We start from the raw sequence: 25,591 nt of genomic DNA, 5'->3' as shown, positions 1-25,591 counted from the left end.
ATTTCTAAAAAAAAAAATACTGTAAATATAAATATAAGAACGAAAAGGATGTTAGTGACGGTTATGGGCGATGACAGTGACGACTTACAAAGTTAAATGCGCCATTAAAAACTGTATTATGTAATTTGCATGCAAAGTTTTCTGGTGACTGGGAGTTTCTACCAGCCAGCTGCAGGTATACACGTACAACATTAAGTGGAGCATCCTGTCCTTGCCTACAGACGAAGGAAGGGAGCGCCCGTGGAGGCGGGCCGCTTCTTGACCGTCGAACGGTGGAAGATGCCGCGTCGTCTTCAGTCAGTGTTTGGACTCCACACCACCCAACAGCTTCAGCATGCAGGGCGCATCGTACATCGCAGGCTTCTGCCTATTGGCCTTCGCTGTTCACACGGGTATGCGCTCTTGCTAACGTTATAATTTATTACTTCTGTACACCAGCATTATAAACAGTCTTTATCGTTAGTGAAAATCTTGCACATTATGGTACCAGTGCCGTAAAATATTACCATGACAACTAAAACGTCATGACTTCTATTATGACGGTATAACTTGTGCCATATAGTTGATAATATTATGAAACGATTTTTCGTGATATAATATTTAATATATTATTGTTGTCATGGCAACCCCTTTCTTCATAAACCATGATGTCTAACTACCCATCATTACAAATTTAATATACCATTTCTTTAATGTTATAGCCTATAATGCTGTCGTACAAAAAATAGTGGTGGAACTTCGGTATCCTCTAACACTAAACACGAGAGAGAAAACGTACTTAAATATTTTTCACATTCTTCGGCATCATATCACTTAAATAACCCCCTCAGCTAAACCACTAACCTTGTCACGTACCTCGACTTAATGTCACTTAGCTATCCCCTCATTTAACTCATAATAGCTATTTATGCAATAAGTTGCAAAATGATAGCGTTTTAAGCACGAGAAATGAAGATTGTCCACCGAACCGAAGGGGAGTGGTTAAAACGCTAGTTTCGCACGTGTTTCATACAAGAATTTTTAGACAGTCGCTGACGAATCCCTGTTATATTTATATTTTAAAAAGAAAAAAACAAATGTTGATTCGTTGTCTCGAAATGGCTAACTTCTGATGTTAAACACGAAAGAGTATTACATTTCACGGCCTTTGGATGCGTAGTATGCTATGTTGATTGTTTTGCTGATTGTTAGTAAGTTGTTTAAGTGGAGTTCTGCTGTCATGTAATTTTGGAATATACAATTATTACAACGAAAGTGATAAATATAATAAAATTAGGAAACTGAGTGATTCGGACGTGAATAATATATGTATCAAATCTCCAAATATTGTAATTTCCAATTTAAATAATTGCGTTGTGAATATTTATAATTAATAAATAGTTGAAATTTATGTTTTCAGTATTCCTAATTCACATGCTTAAAAGTACTTTTAGGCACGGAAATTTACTTTTAAGCACTCTAATTTATAGATGCGGAAATCAATGACTTATCGATACTAAAATCAGAATCGAAAAATCGTCATTATGAAACGACTGTCTAAAAAGAAACTTACAAATCAGACGTCAGTTCTGTGTGTATTGTAGCGCGATATCGAAGATTGGCCAAAATTAGCATAATGAAACATGTTTATAATGTTATAGAGTTACTGCACTTATCAAAATTAGGAAACTCTCTTTGCTAGTTCACTAAACATTGAGTCGTGTTATGAAGTATGTGGGATAAATGCATTATTATAGCTCGAGTGTGAAGAACGAGGATTCAGCAGTATTTCAGGAGCGTAACTACAATGTGTATGGATTGACAAATATTCAGGGGCCCACAAGGTGAAGGGATCCATCCGTTGTTATTATTATTATTATTATTATTATTATTATTATTATTATTATTATTATCTACTATAATAGAGACATTTTTGTCAAGTTTATTAATTATACCTACGCGCATTATCATGTGTTATCATATCGCGTGTTAGGATCTGTGGATAAACCAGTATGCCATTGTTAGTGTTGGTGAGTTCCTGTTTTCTATTTTGTGTTGTAGATGGTTGATTTTAGATTTTAATTAATGTTTATTATATTGGTGATTGAGGCGATGATGAATCATGGTATGTAAATTTCCAATCCGGCATTTTCTTTTGTGACTGAGGGAAACCATGAAAAATCCCAGTCAAATTAACCGGAATTTGAACCCGTGACCTCCCGAGTACGAGTCTCAAACGCTACCATCTGAGCCAACTCGTTCGCTAGCAGAGACATTTCTTCAACATTTCAGCGACATATCTTTAACATGCGATTGACACTTATTGTCAGGGTGCGAATTAAGAGAGGGGTTAGAATCCTAGATAGCGAATACCACACATAAAATTATTATTATCCTCATTCTATACGACTCAACGCTTGGTCGCACTGAGTTGCTTGTCTTGCACCTTGATTATAATAATAATTATATCCATGAGCAGGCTTAAGATAAGATGTGTAATTCCTAAGTTATTGTCATCTTGTCGGTGATGATAATACATCAATATTATTTTCTTTGCTTACTTTACACGGTATTTTATAAAGTATACTCGTATTAAAACAATTATATTTTGTGAGGGGGGGATAGAAGTTATCCCTGGCAGGGATGTTAATATGAATTTATGAGAGGGGGATAACTTTCCAACAGGGGGGAGAAATCCCCCCATCTCTCCCGTTAATTCGCACCCTGCTTATTGTTAGTAATAAACTAATAAGATCTCAAACGTGACAACAATCAGTGGACTAGCCTCTCTTCTTATAGTAGGGGTGAGGGGGGGGGGAAGAAAAAACTTCTTTCATCCAGTATTCCGAAAGTTTGTAGTACAACTTTCATGTTGTTTCTTACCATTTCTATTACAACTGCCAGTACGTTGTGTAGCGTTCATTTTCCAAACTTAAAATAATAAAAAGCTGCCTGATAAGCAGCATGATTCAGGAAAAATTGTAAGGCGTAGCATCTTTATCTTTAGAGCAGTCTGTGGCTAAGAAGTAACAGATAACTTTGCCTAGGTCAAAGAAAAAAAAAGGAAAGAGTTAAATGGGATGGAATTCTTATGCGTTTATAAAATGTAACTAGAAATAAATTCTGAATATCTATTTTGTGTATAATGATATCTAGACTTACTACGTATTTCTAATAAAGCCATCGACGTGGCTCAATTGGTTGTTACTTGTCTGCCGGTCTGAAGTTGCGGTCGGGCGCGAGTTCGATTCCCACTTGGGCTGATTACCTCCTGGTTGGATTTTTACCGAGGTTTTCCCCAACCGTAAGGTGAATAGCAGGTAATCTATGGCGAATCCTCGGCCTCATCTCGCCAAATATATTATTTCGCTATCACCAATCTCATCGACATTAAATAACCTCGTAATAAAATTGATACAGCGTCGTTAAATAACCAACTAAAATATTCTAATATACGTGTGATGAACAAATTATTAAGATATTATTAATCTTGTAAGGGTATCACTTTGTTGAACTCGAAAGTGGTGGGGGGGGGACCACTTTTAAACATTTATAGGGACCTCCAAGCTTCTAGTTATGCCACTGCCGAGTTATTTAATTGTATGAGGATAGCGATAACAATGCACATTCCACTAGCTGCATACAATATTTTTATCCACGATCGTTTCCTTCGCCCTTCATAGCCACAAATGGATGAACTTACGGATTCAGATTCTCATGTCTATTCTGTGGCATCAAGTAACATCTATTAAAATTTAAGTTCTGTTCACTGAATTCCGTTTGCACCGCAATTTCCTTTTACAATATTTCTGTCCCCCTACCCCTTGTTATTATTTCGAGTGATGAATCACTTCAGACATTGCCATATCAGGTTGTAACTTCTCATAATAGGTAACATTTTATAGTGCGTTATTTCGACTTACAAAGAACAAAGAACTCTTTTTCTGGCACGCAGAAATGTGGATTTGAGCAGTCTCGCCGTCGAGTTCGTAGACCTGTTTTGCGATAAGATGCACGGAAGTGCTGGATAAGACAAAACACTTTTTTTCTGTAGTATGTCGCTTAGCAGCAGTCCCGTACTCGATATTAGGTCTAATGCTGGACGTTTCAATATAAGTTTCGTAATTTTTCCGAAGTAAAATCTATGAGTGAGAAATTATAATGAATTGTGCCGTTGTTAATGCCATACTCAGTGAAAGTGTTAAATAAAGTGTATATTGGGACAGTGAAAATTTGAATTAAATATCTCAAGTCATTCTTGACAATCGCAGAGCGCATGTAACATCTGGCTTGCCAAACTATAAAAAAATGAAATATATGAGATGAGTATTTAATACGGGATATCCTTTTCAATACTACTACTACTACTACTACTACTACTACTACTACTACTACTACTACTACTACCACTACTACTACTGCTACTACTATTACTACTACCACTACTACAATTACTACTGCTACTACTACTACAACAACTACTACTATTACTACTGCTACTACTACTACTACTACTACTACTACAACAAGCCTCCTATAAAATTGAGTACCGGGTGTTTCCCGGGGGTAAAAGGCGGTCAGAGCGTGGTGCCGACCACACCACCTCATTCTAGTGCCGAGGTCACGGAAAGCATGGGGCTCTACCTCCATGCCCCCCAAATGCCTTCATGGCATGTTACGGGGATACCTTTACTTACCTTTACCTTTTTACAACTACTACTATACTACTACTATTACTACTACTACTACTACTACTACTACTACTACTACTACTACTAATAATAATAATAATAATAATAATAATAATAACAATATCACTCATTCATTACAAGTGTAATGTGGATTCAGTGCCTGTGGTGCACTCTTGATAGTCTCTGACGAATTAAGTGATCTACGCTTTCCGGAACTAGTGGCATCTACGAGCACACTCGTAGAGTCGGGGCAAATAACGGCAAGCTAAGGGCCCTGTCATGATAGACTACAAGTACAATAATAATAATAATAATAATAATAATAATAATAATAATAATAATAATAATATCACTCATTCATTACAAGTGTAATGTGGATTCAGCGCCTGTGGTGCACTCTTGTTAGTCTCTGGCGAACTAAGTGGTCTACGCTTCTCGGAACTAATGGCATCTATGAGCACACTCGTAGAGTCGGGGCAAATAACGGCAAGCTAAGGGCCCTGTCATGATAGGCTACAAGTACAATAATAATAATAATAATAATAATAATAATAATAATAATAATAATAATAATAATAATAATAATAATACAGTAATAATAGCCACCGGCATAGCTCAGTCGGCTGAGGTGCTTGCCCGCCGACCCAGGGTTGCGCTCGGGCGCGGGTTCGATTCCTGATTGAGCTGATTGCCTGGTCGGGTTATTTCCGAGGTTTTTCTCAACCGTAAGGTGAATGTCAGCTAATCCATGGCGAATTCTCGGCCTCATCTTGCTATAGCCAGGCAACATAGCCTACATTTCAAAGTTCGCAGAAATCAAATGCTCCTACCGGTTAGACTGAAGTGGAAATTAAGTCATTGGTAGTACAATGACGTCATGCGCGAACTCTTAGAATGGATCGCTATGTTTTGAATGCTGCCTGGTTAAATCACCAATCCCATCGACGCTGAATAACCGAGTAGTTGATACAGCTCGTTAAATAACCAACTAAATATAATAATAATAATAATAATAATAATAATAATAATAATAATAATAATAATAATAATAATAACAGCAATGGAATTAAAACATAACATTAAACATAACAGCTGCGGGATTACCTTTAAATCTAGGAGATTATCATATCAATGCGGGAGAGCGGAAGTCGTGAGCTAATTGCGGATGACTCGCGTATTATAATCAGGCTTCGGTCCTGGGCACAGAAACGCATGAAGTTCAGAACGCACGGGCGATAGTGTTGTGTTGGTCGAGTGGCGTGTGTGATGGAGCGCGCCGTTACTTCGTGTCTCAGCATGTAAACAGTCCGTCACAGTACGGCACAAAATATATTTCACTCTGTACAGATGCAGTATATACAGTACATTCCTAGTGTAGACAATAAATGTCTACCATTAAAGTATTAACGTGAATTGTAACCTTCAATCAGGTGTCCCTACGCCGAAGCCTGTTACACGTACCGCAGCCAAGCAGCAATAGGCCTACACACAACGGTAATGCACATTACGGACCCACCTGTGCTGTTGCAGTCGGGTGACTGCATACGGGTCATGACGTCATTTATACTCCGTGTACTCTAAACCTCATACTGGTTACTCTGTATTTAGTATTTATTTATTTAACCTGGTAGAGATAAGGCCGAAGCCTGATTATAATATATGGAAGTTAATAAGTCTGTAATTTAAACACAAACTGATGATAACAAACCTTCAACAGCGACCTGCTTCCGATACGGCTCGTCCCTTTTCCACACAGCAAATGTTGTAAACAAGCTGTTGTATAATACATGGCAGTAAATGTTTATACTTTCATAAATGTACAGTGTATACGCATTTTACTGTAATAATATTTAATAAAATTCAAAACCTTACTTATACACCTACGTTACGTAATATTTTTCAACGGTAACTTGGGAATCGATATTCTCCTGTTTATGTAGGTAACATATATAACTGTGTGAAAGTATGATCTGTTCTGGCACTTGTTAATATTTGAGCATGTATTAGCAAGTTTATACGTGGGTTGGAACTCTAATAGTGGCGACACTGCTATGGAAGCGAAACGACACGGATCTAATTAGTCTCACTTGTGTTTTCGCCATGTTCAAAAAACAGGAACAGCGAAGTTGGTTGAAAATTCAATGCGCTATAGAAGTTTCACACAGATATCACGTTTGTATTAGTAATAAATAAATAGTTGTCACTATTAAAGTTCCAATATTTGTAAACAATTTTCAGATCATTTGGTTTCGTTTGTATAACCTGTAAAATTTTGCCTAAGTGAGAAGAAATACAATTATTGTTTATCTGTACGTTTGTACAATGAGTTTATTTCAAGCAAAAGCATTGGGTAAAGATGTTATTTGAAGGGTACACGGGAAAAACGAACAATGTCACAATGCTGTTAAGGGTGATGTCATTATCTAATTCACTATATTACTACAAGCGTTAGTGTTATTTTTACCAAAAGTGGTGAAGGAGAATTAAAACCACAGATACACTCATCATTTCCTTCATTTCAAGTAGAAACATCAATAAATGTTGTAGTAATATACTGAAATAGATCACTATCTCACCCTTAGTGGAAATGTGACATTGTTCGTTTTTCCCGTGTACCCTTCATTTGAAATTGAAGATCGGTCATTCTCGAAGGAGTTAGTTACGAACCCATATTATATTCTAGATCATTAAAAGATCTTGAGCTCTGACACCACTTCCGACAGCCAGTTGAGTTGTCCAAGGTGGGCTTTATGCTGCACTCTCCTCGTTAAGCCTATTTGTATCCAGAGAGTGGATTCCTCAGTCCCCTATTAACCGCAATTGCCCTCTCAGCTTAGTGGTCAGCTGTCTCTGTGGTGTTTATAGCTACTGTATTACTGTTTCTTTTTTACTCTCTCATTATATGAAGTGTAACATAAAGTATTGTGACGCATAAAAAACCGATTTAGAAATTTGCACGACAATACACGTTTTCAGCATCACTGATATCGAAAACGTGGTTTTTGTCATGCCGTCTATATGTGTACAGCGCATTCTCTTAAACCATTGAACGGTTCTTATTCATATTCAGTTTTATTTACCAGCCGTTTTACACATGGAATGTAATAACTACTATTCAATAAAAAAAAACATACATGGAATTTAATAACTACTTTTAAGTAAAAAAAAAATAATTAGGCCTGCATGAGAAAGTGAAAACAGAAAATAGGAACTCGAAATCGAATCTAATTAACTATTTTTTTCATTCTTCATCACACACTTTTAAAACTACTATATCACTAATGAGCTATTAAATGTCTTAAATTAAAACGTTTTAACTTTCATTACATTCACACTTTTGTGCCGAAGGTCAGGTCTTTCACTGCAAACCTAGCATTCTTCAGTCTTCTTTAGTCTTTTCATATATTTCTCTATTATCTCCTCTTCTGTTCCGAACTTTTCTCCCGTTCACTATTCTTTCCAGTATATCCTTCAGAGGAAGTTACTTCATATAATTGTCAGAAATACAGGGACATCATTTTATTTTTACTTCAATTTTTATTGCACCTGAGTTTTTTAACGTACTTCACTCTCACCCCTTCTACTAATGAAGTTTCAACTGTCCTCCACACAGAATCAGGGCCACATATAGTAAACAGTACTGAGTTAGTGAGTATAGTACATTCCAGAAATATGTTCGCGTTTTCCAGTGACGAAAGAGCTTTTAATATTGAATCATATTTTCGCACAGGTACTGTCGTTCGTTTGCCTACGTCACATCCCGATTTTTCTCACTTGCTTCTGCTCGCCTCTCTGTAAAAGCTAGTGACTGGGTCGTCTTAGCTCTTTTCTGAAAACATTAATTTCTGTTAGAATTGGACGTCTACGTAATATTATACAACTGTTTGAAATAACTTAAATAAAAGGACCTCGTTAAGTAATTAACTGTCACGTGATTTTCCTCCTTTCTACGATACTGCGACATAACCACTTGGACGGACAGTAGATTGCATGTCTGAGTAATTTTATTTATGCGGGTCGGGCAGAAGTGAAGATTGAATTTACAGTACGTAAGGTACTCTTTTATAGAGTAGGTACAGAATTATTTCAACATGAGTTACTAGTAAGAATGACGAAACTGGTAATTACGATAATATGCACAAAAGAACTGAAGCATATATCGAAATGAACGGCCACTATTTTCAAAAATGTGTTTAAATATCCATATTATGATTATTTTTCAATTTAATTTGATTCTCTATATCGTACGCTAATGTGCTGTAGACAGTATAATACACACCGCATAATGAATATGTTCGCATGGATAACTCAGTTCGTGAGTAAAACACTTAGGCTATTGTAAATACTGTACTATATTTTGATTAAACAAAAACCTAATGAAAATTATCAAACTCAAAATTGCGATATTTCCTAGTTTATGTAAATGGATGAACTGCTTTTCTTCCCTCCTATACCTAGTAAAGTGATTTGTTTGTATTTTACACCAGTATCATCGAACTCCAGTCATGGAAGGGGGTAGGAACAGTGTTTCCGGTTCTCAACCGTTAATCAAAAGGTATAGCCAGGTTAATATTAAAAATGTTAGTAAAAATAAAATGATATCCCTGTATATGCATCAGTTTTTAGTCACATGACCTTCCTCGTAAATACGAGTCTCTGCCTGGACAGTTATTAAGGACGCAGTGAGCATGCATCGTTTCACAGTTCTGCTTGAATGGGAGCAATCTTCGGTGTGGGAACGCCTGTTAGTATGTAGTAAGTCATACTCATGAACGGAGTATTATCCCTACTTATGCGCCGTAAAGACTTCTAATTTGAAAGTTCGACGTCATAAAATAGTAATAAGGCGATGCGTTATGAACAGAACACGTGGGTTCCGAGACAAGGGTTAACTATGTCACTAAATGCCAGTAACTTGAAGGCTAACAAGTATCTACAGTTAGGCGCTTCGACGGTTAAGTAAGTCTACTATGTCGTCTTCTTTATTATGACGACAAAAATAATATTAGCATATAATTGGTTATTTAACGACGCTGTATCTCAACTACTAGGTTATTTAGCGTCGATGAGATTTGTGATAGCGAGATGGTATTTGGCGAGATGAGACCGAGGATTCGCCATAAATTACCTGGCATTCACCTTACGGTTGGGGAAAACCTCGAAAAAAACCCAACCAGGTAATCAGCCCAAGAAGGGATCGAACCCGCGCCCGAGCGCAACTTCAGACCAACAGGCAAGCTCCTTAACCGACTGACACAGATGTTAACCAGACAACCCAGAGGCAAATATAAACTTGCGTAAGTTTACAGATACAGACCCCTGCGAATCGGTCATTTTATTTTTATTTCAATTTACAAATTAATGAAAGATATGGCTCTATGAAAAGAGAAGCAATTAATGAAGAGCATGCCCTTTTATTTTATCTTCATATGAGGAGACATTCCGAAATTAGTCCCTGCTCACAACAAAATGTTTCACCATGGTTCACTTAAATAGTATCGAACGTGTCTATTGTCACTTTAGTATTGCAGAACTCACTATTTCAAATGAAACGAGTTGTAGCACAGATCTGTAGTAGAGATGGGTAAAAAAAGCTGGAACAGTTTTTTTTAAACTGTTTCACAATTGAAACTGTTTCATATCGAAACAATTTCGTGAAATAACCTGTTCCAACTGTTCCAAAGAGTGTTACACTGCTCCAGTGATCGACCTTCAATCGGAAGTAGATATAATATCGATGTTCCACACGGCTTTCGTGCAACAGTAGTCTATGTAAGCCCGCGCAATTTAATTGTACGAATCGAATTCAATAATAAATCTGATATTAATTAATATTAGCCGCCCATTGATGGAGAATATGTTCATGGTGCCCAAACATGGTGTTAATTATTAATATACCGCGAAAAATATTATTGGCTAATGGCTTATCATTATTAAACTCTTCTAGGGTTATAGGCTATGCGTTATTTTTACTAAAATCGATTCATTTTGAATTGTAGTTATTTACTGCACTCTTTAAAAGTAACCGGCAAAAAATGACTTTCGTCGTCATAATAGACTGAACAGCTGATATAAAGACGATTCAAGGGCTTCGAAAAATGTTCCTGAAGCAAATGAGAAGTTGAAACAGTTAGAACATTTGGAACAGTTGGCTCTGATGTTGTAAACATATACTTATGAAGCTATTTATTTGAAACTGTTATTTTGGAAGACCTTCGTTCATGAAACAGTTACAGTCGAAACTGTTGCTTAAAAAGAAAGTTTATCCCATCTCTAATCTGTAGCTGCTCTCGATACCCAGATATTGCTAAGAGAGGCCGCGCGGTACGGCTAATTTTATACTTACGTTCTGTGCCCTTATGCCCGTAGCGAGGGGAGGCGGAGTCATTCAGTGTGGTCACATAAGCTTCACCACGGATCCCGGAAAGGGTGTTTATACTCGGTGCACGAAAAGATGTATTCTACGTCAAAATATTGCTACTATTCGTGTTGATTGAACGGGTGTAGTTTCAGAATACTCGTACAAATAAATGGAAATGGGACTTGATTTTCGGTAGTGAACTAGACATTTTTCTTCCTTATATAGGAACTGAGAGTGTTCCCTATTGTTGCTCTAAGCCAAGGATGTCAACCACAAGAGCAGAGAGTCTGATACTTGTTAATGTGTAATAGCAGAACTATTCTATTCAGCCTCTGTGGCAGTCGGAGGGATGAGTCTTAGACAGGGTTGGGAAGTTAAAGAGGAAAAAATTAATTTCCACATGACGCGTAAAATAAACGTAAAAATCCGTAACTTTCGTCATAAATGTAAAAAGTAATAAATTCAAAACTTACTGTAATACAATAAATAAAGAAAGTGTGAAATTATTACTCAAGTTCCAGGCTACAAGTATGCATTACTTGCAGTCATTTATTCGAACTCTTTATATTAAGTCATCATTTCTTCTATTCTTTGAAACGGAACGCCTACACCACACAATGTTTCCGCGTGTTGCTTAGCTACTCGCCGCGGAAATGCAGGTTCCAAAGTTTACTAGCCATCAAAGACCGCCGACGGATTTCATCGTGTGCATTTTGTTACTACACACTCCTAGATTGTTCGTGATCATATTGTGATCTGATAGGTTAGAAATTTTAAAAGGATGGAACCACATAATCACTTCTGTTCACAGCATAGTTCCGAAGCGCTCGGTAAGAGTTTGTGATTCTGAAGTTAGTAAGATCCTGTATTAAAAATAAAAGTTGAAGGCGATATGCCGTAAGCAGGGAGATCTTTGCATAACAAGCATGAAGAACTTGGTTTTATTACCACAAAATTTGAAATAAAAACTGTACAAAATGCACATTTCGTGGCTGATGATTAAAAACACGGCAACACAGCGTCGTTATGCATGCATAAGAAGAATATGTATCTTACTAATTTACTTCCGTGAAAATGATTTATTTCGTAGCGTCGCTTAGAAGATAGTGTAAAAATTAGTCTTTATACGCGACATAAGTTACATATAATTATGTAAAATATGTTTCATGTAATTTACGCGGCCAACCCTGGAGTTAGAACAAGACATTTTACAAGAAAAGAAACAGCGAAGCTTTTATTGAACTCGGTAATATGTTTGACATGAGTCACAGATAAGGAAACAGGAGAAAGCAGGTCACTACGTTTGTTTCACACATACGCATTAGCCATAAAACCAAAGTGAGTTTCCTTTCGTGTAGAAAATAAAATGCTCCGTGTAGCAGCAGACCTCTGACAACCTTAGATAACCCAGTTTATATTTCTTCGAGTTAAGTGCAACTATTTGCTAGTCATTGTGAAACCTACTGCATTTTGTACAGCATCGTGTGGTTTCCTAACGGAGAAGCAATTTCTTACATAGTGGTAATCTACCTCATAGATATAGTAAGAGTGTTAGATAACGGAAGATAGTTGAAGGGAATTAGGTTTGAACAGGTATAGGGCCTAATGGGAGTAAACTAGAAGATATTGCATTATTATTTATTAGAAGAAGCTGCCATATACTGCAGCTTTAGGACTTCGAAACAATATTTCACTTCCCAAACAATAATATAATTAATTCTACTTTGTCATTGGAGAAAAAATTTATTTCGAGATTTTTGCTCAAATACACGTCACTACTGATATTAAAATAGCTGTTATTGGACTTGTATGTTTTTGTATAGTGATTGCCCGACAGTTAATCCAGAACTGATGGGTATGAAATATAATAATTTTATTAAGAAAAAATAAATCTTTAGGATAAATATTACATACATACATAGGCTACATTCATACACACATACATAGATACATACATACATACATACATACATACATACATACATACATACATACATACATACATACATACATACATACATACATATTAGAGACCTGCAAAACTGCGCACACAACCGGTTTAGATTCGACCGGTCGGAGCTCAACCGGCTACGATGAACATCGGGCCGAATAACTCGGTTGTCGAGCGGTTACGCCTGATGTATTGGAGAGTAGACAGAACATCAGGCGGATTTACATGAAACTAACGTTTTTCGAGTATACAACCGGAGTAACAAGGAAATTTACGTTGTCTTATTGAAAAAAAAAGTGTTTGCAAGTATTCTTACAGTCCATTCGACACTATAACACCTATATTTTTTTTATTATTCTGAGCTTGCAGTAACTTTATAAGTATCGTTTATATTTTAAACTTTTAGAGTTTTACTAATGAAAGTTGCTTATAGATATGTTAAACAATGTTATAGTTTTTCACAGAACAAGACGTGCACAAGCCATGTATATTTTTCTTACCAATAAACGCTATATAGCTGGCGTTTTTCTATACCAGTGTTAAACAGTATACGTCATAACTTCATCATTTGATTACGTCGTAACTCTTTCTCGTCACATATTGACTGAATCTTGTTCGATTTGTATAAGTTCATGTAAGATCGCGAATTATTTAGAACACAAATCTCACACAGAAAGAAATGGTAAGGAGGAAGAAAATACGATCTTCAAATAACACCAGATACATTTCACCATACAATAACTCTTTAACATTTTCTCAGTATACAAACAGAGTAATAATATTGAAGGATATTTATTTTGTTTAATTACAAAAATATGTTTGCTTCAAATAGGAACACAAATAATTTGACACTTTAATACATTTATTTTTGTATTTCGAACTTGCAGTAATTTCACTAGTAACAAATAAATGAACAATGGACACAGTGACATCGAAGGAAATAGACGTAATATATAATGTGAAATATAATGTAAACATATTCAAAAATATAATTACAATTCATTATAAAACAAAATAGGAAATAAGTACATAAGTCCATTATGACGTTTATACTTTAAACTAAAAAAAATGTATAGGCCTACCTCTAAAACAATAGTTGCATGCTTTTTAATTATTCTAATCAGTTGCAATATTATTTATTAAGAAATCAATTTAAAAAGATAAACAGTAATGTTATTTTCAACAATACGATTACTTTGGTTTCCAATGGTTGTCGTTCTGTACAAAATAAGTATAATTTACACATTTCTAAACTACGAATAACAAAAGAATAGCAAGGTTTAGAAACAAATCATTCTGTATAGAAAAGATCTACTTCAGAGAAAACAAGTGTCATTCAAAGAACTATTTTATTACACATGTGCTAATATCAACTATTTGATGTTTACCATTATTATTAGGGCCTATTATCATAGAATACATGATCAGAGTTGACTTCTTATGTTTATGTATTAATAAATCTGTTTTACTAGTCTAAAGTTACGCTCGGTGGAAACACTTATTCATGGAATGGCCAATATTCGTTTCACAAGTGTTGCTAGAGAGGCTAGAGTTGTTTGGTGATCTTTCCATCAATTTAGTATGTAGAAAATGAAATGAGCATAATGTATAATGTGAGATATAATAAGTAAATAAATCCAAAATAGAATTAAAATTAATAACAAAACATAAAATTAAATAATTATTAACTCTAAATGCATTCCTCCAAAACAGTAGCTATTCATATACAGGGTAGAAGTGAAATAACCCTGCAGATTGTACGGGGCGATAAGGTTCACTTAAATGAATGGAAAACCTATATTACGTTTATGACTCTAGTCATAATAAACATACTAAAAGCATTGGTTGTAGTAGGTTTCAGAAGATATAAAATATTTTTGCTTTAGTTTTACTATTGATCGAGTTCACTGTTTTTTAAGTGTGTTATTATTGTAATATTATAATTCAGTTTTCTAGTGTAAGCAAAAATTACCGAAAGTTTTTTTCTGCAATTTACGCTTTACCACGTCTGTAGTTTCACGCTGCATGCTGTTTGTTTCTCTTGATGATCTGCAGCTATAATATCTGGATGGTTCACTGTGATCTTCATTTTATACGCCAGAGCCGTCCACCCACAGAGAGATCGAATCAACTCGAATACTAGTTAAACCGAATACTGAGGCAGTACGCAAGCAGATATACTTCGCATACTGCCTATAAAGCCAGGCGTTCAGTAGCGCTATGTAAGTTCCTTCGGTTTTCAACCGGTTTTGCAGGACTCTAATACATATATAAGCAGGGAACGGATTTATATGGACTAAAAATATATGAAATATGTAAATATATATGTAGTTATTTTTACCAAAATATGGAATTAAATATGGATTTTTACCAAAATATGGAATTAAATATGGATTTAAAATTATAAAAAAATGACTATGTACGTTAAATATTGGTACATTTTAATCAAACTAAACAAAAAATATAATGGACGTACCTTATCTTCCAATGTAGTTTCAACAAAACACAATTTTTATTGTCTGTTACCATAACAATAGGTTACAAACATTTCTTTCAAGTGCTGAAAAGTGAATCTTCTTCTATTGTCTCTGAGGATAGATTTATACTGACTAAAAGAGCGTTCGACGTCACAAGAAGTAACTGGTACATAATTCAATTTCACAATGTCTGCTGGGGATAAGTCCAAGTTAATCTTCACTGTTGATTCACCACTCATCACAGCAACAACCTTTTGTAGTTCTTCATATCCAGGGTTTTTTGAAAGTACAGTGTCCACCTTAGCTCTTACTGCATCTGCAACTTTACCTCTACCACGATTCAGTTGTTCCACAGTACTATTTATAATTTCAAAACTTTCAGATAGTGAAAGGTGCCTATTTTGGAGACTTTTGAGCGTTTTTATGATGCATGAAAATGTATGCTGAATGTGAGCTAAGTCATTCTTCACACTTATGTCACAGGTAACTGTTTTCGCAGTATCAATTGAGACTGCATCTTCAGAGTCCAATGCAAGGAGAACATTGTTAATAGAGTCTATATGTTCGGCATAATATTCAACTGCTTCTAGCCATGTACCCCATCTAGTTAAAATTGGCTTTGGTGGCAATGGAATTTCAGGGTACATTTCTTTCAACACGTTAACTCTACTGGGAGCTTTGAGAAATACTTTTTTCACTGATGAAATCAACAAATCTACTTTAGGGAAATTGTCTCTGACCACTTCTGCCACACGATGAAATGCATGCGCCACACAAGTAAAATGAGTCAATTTAGGATATACAACAGATAATGCTTGTCTAGCTTTGACCATATAAGGGGCAGCATCGCTAATAAAGAATAACACATTATCGTACATAATACCCTTTGGCCACAGGATACCCATAGCTTCGTTGAACAGTTTAACTATAGTTTTGTTATTGCACTTTTCTAGAACATCACAATGTAAAAGAATTCGTTCAGAATATTGTTCACTTAACAAACCGATAACTACATTACCAACAAGTCTACCTTCTTTGTCGGGAGTCTCATCAATGGAAACCCAAATTGAACTATCTTTAATTTCATCTCTTATCTTCTGTATTGTCTCATCGTAGATGGATGGAGCATACGTCTTCCTAAGTGTTGACTCATCCGGGATTGTATGTTGAGTATATTTTTCAAGGAATTCCCTGAAGACCTTATTCTTTAGTTTGTAGAGAGGAATATCAGCAGAGATGAGAGAACGGCACAGGTCGATGTTAAACTCAGATCTTACATTCGATGTTGTTGGTTGTGTTAAAAACAATTGTCTCTGCTTGGAATTTAGTTGTTTGTTGGCCTGATGTTTACTAGTTGTAATGTGTTGTTGCACCAGGAACTTTTGTGTAGATGATACTGCACACTGACACAAATTACAAAATAATATTTTATTGTCAGTTGATAAACCATCTTCTTTAAATTCTGAAATGTAACTTGTTAGTTTTGATTTTAAATTGACTGAATGACGTACTTTTGGCATATTTACCGTCTTTATAGTATGATTTACAAAACTGAACCTATGTGTACTCTGACTGGCATTTAACTGTTGAGCTGCACAACTGAAGTCTGTTAAAAATTTTAAATTAAATTAATACAGTTTTGTAACTTACTTTCCCATTGTTGATAGGACTGCTAATTTTCAAATAACTCTGATGTTAAAGGGATTACTGAACATGTGTTTAAATCTCTATTGTTGAAATGTATTTTTAAAAGTTAATGGAATTTTGTTTTGTTCTATTGTTAAACCTAATATAATATGGACTGTTTTATATGAAATATGGAAAATATATGGAAATTAACGAAAATATGTACTAAACTCTAAAATATGGAAAAATATGGAAAATAAAAGTAGGATTTTTCAACCCTACACATTGTGAAACATAAAGATAATGCAAAATATAAATTATATTAGCTTTATAAGTAAATATGTATTTACATATAAATCCTTTCCCTGTATATAAGTATTCTGCCCATGGGCAGATCTTTCACTGCAAACCCATCATTCTCCAATCTTTCCTATTTTCTGCTTTCCTTTTAGTCTCCGCACATGATCCACATATCTTAATGTCCATCAATTATTTTGTTTTGATTTCTTTCATGTATAAAATGAACACAGAAATTAAATTACTTGCCCAAAACATCCCAACTCTATGTACCGGATAAATTATTTCAATGCAGAATAGTTTATACTTCTGTTGATAATTGTTCAGACAAATGTTCGCACTATTGCAAACATATATCTTTATTAATCGTGGGTGAATCATTGAAAGAATCTCGGAAACGTTTAGGATGGATTTCTTCGGAGACTTTTAGTAAACTACTATGTACCTTTGACTTTTAAATGCAGATTTTCTTTTTTTATATCTTATTATTTTACTTGGTTACTTAGCGACGCTGTATACCAAATATTGGATTATGTCTGTGGCTTTTGGTCAAAACATGATGACCAATCTTAAGAAGTTCGTACCAAAACATTGCTTTCAGGTTGAGTGCAGCAGGCATGTAGGTCTATTGCACTAGCGCACTATACTCTGTTCATATAAACAATTCACAGTATATCCGCGACTATGGGTGGATTCATTCATTCATTCATTCATTCATTCATTCATTCATTCATTCATTCATTCATTCATTCATTCATTTAGAGTTAATTCCATGAGACCTTCTCTTCCACACTACCAGAAGTGAAATATACATTGATTCAATAAAACGTAGTAGTATCAATAGTAACATTATTCAAATATAAAATCGTTATCGTGCACATTAAAGAGCTGACATACTATATAATGAAATAGTTTAATTGTTTAATAGCTTAAATTACATGACTAAAACATTATATATAGACAAGGTCAGTTAAAATGGAACAATTACAAAGAGATTGTACAATAAAAGATATCGTCAAGGTTATAAAAAGGATTTAAAATTAACCAACTAGAGACGTAAAATTTGAGAGCAGCTCTGCTTAAATTAAAAATATGTGATGGAAATTTATTTGCAACCTTCAACGATATTTGACAATTTCTTTGCGATTTAGCAAGTCTACAAGTTATGATATTAAAATTTTTCCTTGTCTTAGTATTTATTTATTTAACCTGGTAAAGATAAGGCCGTCAGACCTTCTCTGCCTCTCTACCAGGGGATTACAACTATAATATGAACAATAAAATTACAATTAATATTAAATTTACAATTACAATTACAATAAAAATTAAAGTGCGACAAGATTACCTGATTAATGAAAGCTAGACATTTTATCATAGAAGTTAAGAACAAAGAATATTTTTGTATTTACTGAATTACAAATTAAACCTACAATAACAAAATTCTATAGTGATGAAATTACCGGATATTGAAATATTTTGTAATAGATTAAGAGAACTATTTACAAGAAACCATGTCTGAACGAGTCTCAATTACTGACCAAGTACCTAGTAAGTTTGCGTTTGAATTCAATTTTATTTCGTCAGTCCCTGATGCTAGCAAGTAACGAATTCCAGAGTCTTGGCAGGGCTATTGTGAAAGAGGATGAGTATGAGGAGGTGAGATGGGATGGTATTGTTAGTATTGTTTCATGGCGAGAGCGTGTGTTCAGATTGTGGTGGGAAGAAAGGTAAGTGAAGCGAGACGACAGGTACGAAGGAATAGGGGCAGGGCATAGTTGCGCCACACGGTCAGATAAAATGCAGCATATAAAAAAGGGCCCCTGTTTTGTGGGCATACTTGCGCCCCGTTCCCATCAGGTAGAGAAAAAGGCATGGCATAGTTGCGCCCCGTTCCCTTCAGGTAGAGAAAAGGTCATGGCATAGTTGCGCCCCGATGAAATAGGTAGAGAAAAAGACACTACGGAAACTCGAGCCTCTTAATCAACCAACCTTATTGATTTCTTATTCGATTTATATTCGTTATCAATACCGTTAAAATGAACACCATGAAGTTGGCAGTAATTTATTAACTGTTTTCTACTATATATTCAGTGATTATCGATAGCCTACTGTTAAAATGAACACCATGAAGTTGGCAGTTAGCCTACCGTTAAAATGAACACCATGAAGTTGGCAGTACTTTATTAAATGTTTTTCTACTGTTTATGTAGTGATTATCAATAGCCTACCGTTAAAATGAACACCATGAAGTTGGCAGTACTTTATTAACTGACATATTCAAATGGAATATGGGGCCTTAGCAGTCTTGACATTTTATTAGTGATTTTCACACCGTCTGTGGCGTACAGTGAGGTTAATTTAAAATGAATGTTAAGTTTAGTGAAAAGGGTGAAGAGTTAATAATAAAATTATAATGGTTCTAAGTTTCAATTTTCGAAACCCTGTACCGTAGGGTTAAGATATCGATGTAGAAACAAAAAATGCAGTTCATTTATTGTGTGTGATCAATAAAAAAAGTGTTATTTTAAATATCAAAACTGATCATACGCTAGGCCTACCTGATTTCAATGCAGCTATCACTGTAATATTTTTAAGCAATTTATTTATTTTATGACAATCACTTTCGTGTGTACTATGCTCATCGGGGCGCAACTATGCCATGTCCATCCTGCTACCTGATTTCTTCGGGGCGCAACTATGCCATGTCCCATCTGCTACCTGATTTCTTCGGGGCGCAACTATGCCATGTCCCATCTGCTACCTGATTTCTTCGGGGCGCAACTATGCCATGTCCCATCTGCTACCTGATTTCTTCGGGGCGCAACTATGCCATGTCCCATCTGCTACCTGATTTCTTCGGGGCGCAACTATTCCATATCCCATCTGCTACCTGATTTATTCGGGACGCAATTATGCCATGCATAGGCCTCCCAATTGACCGCGGGGCGCAACTATGCCATACCGAGGAATAGAAGAGTTTAAGATGTCGAAGAGAAGGAGAAGTGAATGTAAATTTCTTTTCTTATCTAGTTTAAGCCAACCTATTGTTTCCAGGGATGGGGTAATATGATCATATTTACCAACATTGCTTACAAAACGTACACACAAAATGAGCACGTTGAAGTTTCGTTTTGTTGTCACTGGAAAGGTCAGTCAGTAAAATGTCAGCATAGTCAAAATTGGGAAATACAAGCGTCTGCACAAGACACTTTTTTAAGCAAGAGGGAAGAGTGTCATAGGAATGAATATCATTTCTTAATGTTAAAGTTGGAAGATTGTCCTTAACATACAAAATTAACTCTAGAATATGTAAATTTATTACAGTCATGATTTGTTTTTCACAAATAATGGTTTACAGTGTTCATTAAAAGTTGCATTTGATATAATTCTTATGGCTTTTTTTTGAAACAAAAGAACTCTATTTATAAAAGCACTGTTGCCCCATAGCAATATTCCATAGATAAGAGTACTTTGAAAGTAGGCAACATAAGCATCACGAATATAGTTTTCAGGTACAACAGTTTTTAATCTCTTAAGGGGAAACAAAGTTCTTGAAAGTTTAGTAGAAATATGATCAATATGACTTCTCCGTGTCAGCTTGGAATCAACAATAATTCCTAACATATTACACTGACTTTGTTCATGATCGGTCTTCTTTAGAATAAAAATCACAAGTTCAGTTGACTAAAAATGGTTGTTTTTTTTAGTTGGTTATTTAACGACGCTGTATCAACTACTAGGTTATTTAGCGTCGATGAGATTGGTGATAGCGAGATGGTATTTGGCGAGATGAGGCCGAGGATTCGCCATATATTACCTGGCATTCACCTTACGGTTGGGGAAACCTCGGAAAAAACCCAACCAGGTAATTAGCCCAAGTGGGGATCGAACCCGCGGCCGAGCGCCTTAACCGACTGAGCCACGCCGGTGGCAGACTAAAAATGATAAATAATTAAGTAAGTAATAATAGTATCATGAATATTTATCCTGTTGTTATATGCATAAGTATTACAATTTTGAAAAAAAAAAAATTGAAACGGTTAATTGATTTTTTAAAATTATGGTTTATTTAACAACGCTCGCAACTGCAGAGGTTATATCAGCGTCGTCGGTATGCCGGATTTTTGTACCGCAGGAGTTCTTTTACATGTCATTAAATCTACTGACATGAGCCTGTCGCATTTAAGTTTAAACACACTTAAATGCCATCGACCTGGGCCGGGATCGAGCCCGCAACCTCTAACATAGAAAGCCAGCGCTATACCGACTACGCTACCAAGGCCGACAACAGTTAATTGATTACTTCCTTAATTTATTCTTAAATTTGTTTGATATCTGACAGTCTCTGACAATAGTCGGTAGGTAATTCCAAAGTCGAGGAACAGCTGGATTGGAAGAATAAGAATGAGAATGTTCGGTGAGAGGGTATGGAAAATATTGAGCATTGCTGTGATCGTGTATTTAGGACTCTAGATCTTGGTAGTTGGATAAATTTACATAAGAAAAGATGATAATTAATTATTATCAGGATTGGGTAGGAAGCGGCTCGTACGTCAGGTCAGCCGACCCTAGGGGTCGAACCCGGGACCTTCTAAGTACAAGGAAGGCGTGATGGCCACTATATTACTGCGCTTTGTTAGGAGTGTGTACACATATTTCCTCCTTATGTATATGTTGTGCAAACATTTGAGAAAAACGAGAAACAACATAGGTACTGTTTTATATGTTACTACACGAAGAAGGTGTGTTTGTGTCCACGGAATTGCGGTTGATAGTTACTGCCTTAAATAATGACGATGTGTATAAGAGGGTCAGCACTAGAAAGCATATTCCTCAGTCCGTGAAGACAATCAAGGCAGATTTATAGCCTGTGTTTTGACGCTTTATACCTCCGGCTAAAATGTCCTCGAAAGAGAGTAAGTTGTAATTACAGGACTTAATTTGTTATGAATTCCCCTCAACAAGAACAACAATAATAATAATAATAATAATAATAGGCCTAATAATAATAATAATAATATATTTGTCATTATCATCAACTAAAAAGCAAACATTCTGATGGGGGCAGATAAAAAAGTTAAAATGTTTCCTTCCACCATGTCAATAATGTCAAAATAAGTGCTTATACAAATTTTGGTCACTCGACCGCAATTACAAGGCCATCCAGAAAGTGATTTCCTCTGGGCCGTTTACAAAAAAAAAACAATTGCATGGAAAGACTTATTGAAATAGATACAGCAATTGTTGCGCTATTTGTCAACATATCCTCCACTGAAATTGAGACATTTGTCATATCATGGGATCAATTTTTGTATCCTTGTGTCGTAGAAGACAACCGCCTGGGATCGGAACCAGCATTTGACAGCCGTCTGCACCTCTCTGTCGATCCCGTGATATGACAAATGTCTCAATTCCGGTGGGGAATATGTTGAGAAATAGCTCAACAATTGCTGTATCTGTTTCAATAAATGTTTCCAATAAAATTATGTTTTCTTTCTGTTAACGGCCCCTGGAGAACTTATTTTTTACGGCCTTCGTAATTGCGGTAGAGTGGCCAATATTTGTATAAGCACTTCTTTTGACATAATTAACATGGTGAAAGAAAAAAAAATAATTTCTTTATCTGCCCCCATCAGAATGTTTGCTTGAAGCCTAAACAAATTAGCCTATACTTCTAAGATGGGAATTTCAACTTCGGGATTAAAAGAATGTGTTCAATAATTTCAAGGGAAAAATTGTTCCGGGCCCGGGTATCGGAAAAATAACAAAATTGTTTCGATTATTTTTCCCTTGAAATTATTCAAGTCACCTACATAGAGAACTATACCTGAAAGCCATATTTGCAAAAGAATCTGTTATTTTAAATGGGTAATAGTTAAACTGTGTTATCTGAGTTAAACATATTTTTATTATTTTCAAGATTAAGGCCTATTCACGCATTCCAATCTCAATAAGGGTAATGAAACAACACTAAACATTCACTAATTACCACGTCCATCAACCTTTGTTGGTGTAACCACCGGTTAAAATTGCTATTTAAACAATAGTTGAACATTTAAGTGAAATGACTGTGTTCGAGATATAAAAGAAAACGTTTAACGTTTTGAGATGAAAGTTTTAATCTTACGCCAGTAGTGATATCATGTAAACAGAAGTGTCTTGTCGCTTTCCGCGCTGTCCATGTCGCTCCATTCTCTATTTATTATGTCTCCAGGTTTTCCACGAAGTCCCTCACAAGGTGCCTATGGATTGGTTTCCTCGAAGTTTTAATAGAGTTATCCTAATATCCGTAACGACGACATTAGAAACGAATTTAATATTTTATAATCTGCAACACAAAATAGCTGAATCTAAACAAGAATAGTTTCAACATACAGAACGAATGGATTCCTGTAGAATCTAGAGTGTAGACTTACCAAACAAGCTCTACAATACAAACCAAATGGTCGACTTAGGCTACATTGGTAAGATAGTCTTTGAGCGTATTCCGAATCTCAGCGCTGAGCAATCTGATGGCATCACTGTGTTCCGAATTTCAACGATGACGTCACTGATGCTCCACCGGTGTCGCACCGGTTCCATCCGCTTGCAGAGGTGGTGGCAGTTTCCATCAGCCGCCATCAGAGAATCTGATTGGTTCTTTTATAGGGCGGGAATTAGCAGACGAATGACATCGTGCACTGTTGTGTCATGGCGGTGTGTTCTGCTTTAGTTCTGCTGTATTGTTTATAATGAGCACAACGTAAAAACAATATGTTAATGGCTTATGAGCGAACATGTCAACGGACCAATTATTACTACTGTTTCAAGAAATAAATTGTCTATGCTCTTTTCTTTGAACGAGATGACAGTACGGAAATTTCGCAAAATCTTGCTAGTGTAGCACAGACAACAACTTGTACAGCCGCCATGACAGCCATCGAACCTTCCAGCAGTTTTGTTCCTATTTCGCTTCAGCGTGACCTCATTGTTGTCCACCGGTCCGGTGAGATTCGGAATACTCTGTTTGAGACGGAACAGGCTTCTAATCCATCCTTGTGGTAGAAGAAGAAGATTAATAAATTACTTTAAGTATTTGATGTTTGATAACGCTGTTACCGAAATGCGGCGCATGTTCATCTTGGGACTCGTGTTCCGCAGGACGTAAATTGTAGAGCGTTTTACATAGCGGAGCGTGCAGCAGGCAGTATCTGTTTATATATACTGTATATAGTTCCCCTCACTGCTGCGGAAAATGGGTGCAATTGCTACTGAATTTATTACAATATTTCAATTTTTCTACAAACAAAAGTTAATTTCTCACTAAATAAAAATAAATAACGCAAAATACCGATTGAGATTTCTCTGTTCGTCTAATTCCTCAATCTTGCCTGACTTTGAACCCTATAGTACTGGGTTCAGATGAAGTTACGTTAACCACTTGGCCACCGAGAATGACGGATGGAGGACATTGCGTAAACGTCTCTCTCCCTGCGCTTGGTACGGGGCGTGACCTTAGCAGACTGTTATTACGCGAGAGAGGCACGGAGAAACATTTAAGTCGCTACCTAGCCCATGTTCTGTGATATCATCTCACCCACCCTATTCATACACATATGAGGCGTGATGACGTAAGCGCCCTTGATCTCTGCCGAGACCCACACGCATAACAGCTCCATACGATCTGCACGTCCGGGATCCGTCCCACCTGTTCCTGCGTTTGAATAGTCTCAAGAAGAACAAGAAACTACCGCTAAAGTTTTGTTCCTTCCTCACAGCCCCAGACTCCCTTGCAAGGACGAGCAATCACTTTGATTATTTCTCCTCCCATTTTCCCTTCTTTCAATGCGTCATTTCTCACGGTACATCTTAACTCCATTATCTAATTACTGGATTGGATGTACTCATCCTGCTTGTGATAATATTTACAGTATTTAACCTTTATATTTTGGTTATACTGCTTGAGTGGAAGAGAAGACCTTATGGCTTTAACTCTGCCAGTATAAATAAATAAATAAATAAATAAATAAATAAATAAATAAATAAATAAATAAAAGTAAATAAGTAAATGAATAAATAAATAAATATGTAAATAAACACATAAAAATAAATAAACATGTAAACAAGTAAATACATAAGTAAATAAGTAAATACACATACGTAAATAAATAAATAAATAAATCTATCAATAAGTAAATAAATAAATAGATAAATAAAGTAGTATTCATAA

The 25,591-nt window shown here is 35.7% G+C and overlaps 1 protein-coding gene across 1 annotated transcript in view; it reads left to right on the top strand.

The window, feature by feature from the left end:
- The first annotated feature begins 234 nt into the window (after positions 1-234).
- LOC138712155 (UPAR/Ly6 domain-containing protein crok-like) overlaps positions 235-25,591 on the top strand; it is a 45,544-nt gene continuing 20,187 nt past the window's right edge. Inside the window, exon 1 of the mRNA XM_069843639.1 lies at positions 235-392. Within this exon, the coding sequence (XP_069699740.1) occupies positions 335-392 (58 nt within the window). The 5' untranslated portion in view covers positions 235-334. The remainder of the gene's footprint in view (positions 393-25,591) is intronic.

This window comes from Periplaneta americana, chromosome 13 (assembly GCF_040183065.1).
Source record: "Periplaneta americana isolate PAMFEO1 chromosome 13, P.americana_PAMFEO1_priV1, whole genome shotgun sequence".
Classification (NCBI taxonomy): Eukaryota; Metazoa; Arthropoda; class Insecta; order Blattodea; family Blattidae; genus Periplaneta; species Periplaneta americana.
Note: the sequence above shows the minus strand (reverse complement) of the source record. Positions and strands in the feature narration are given on the sequence as shown.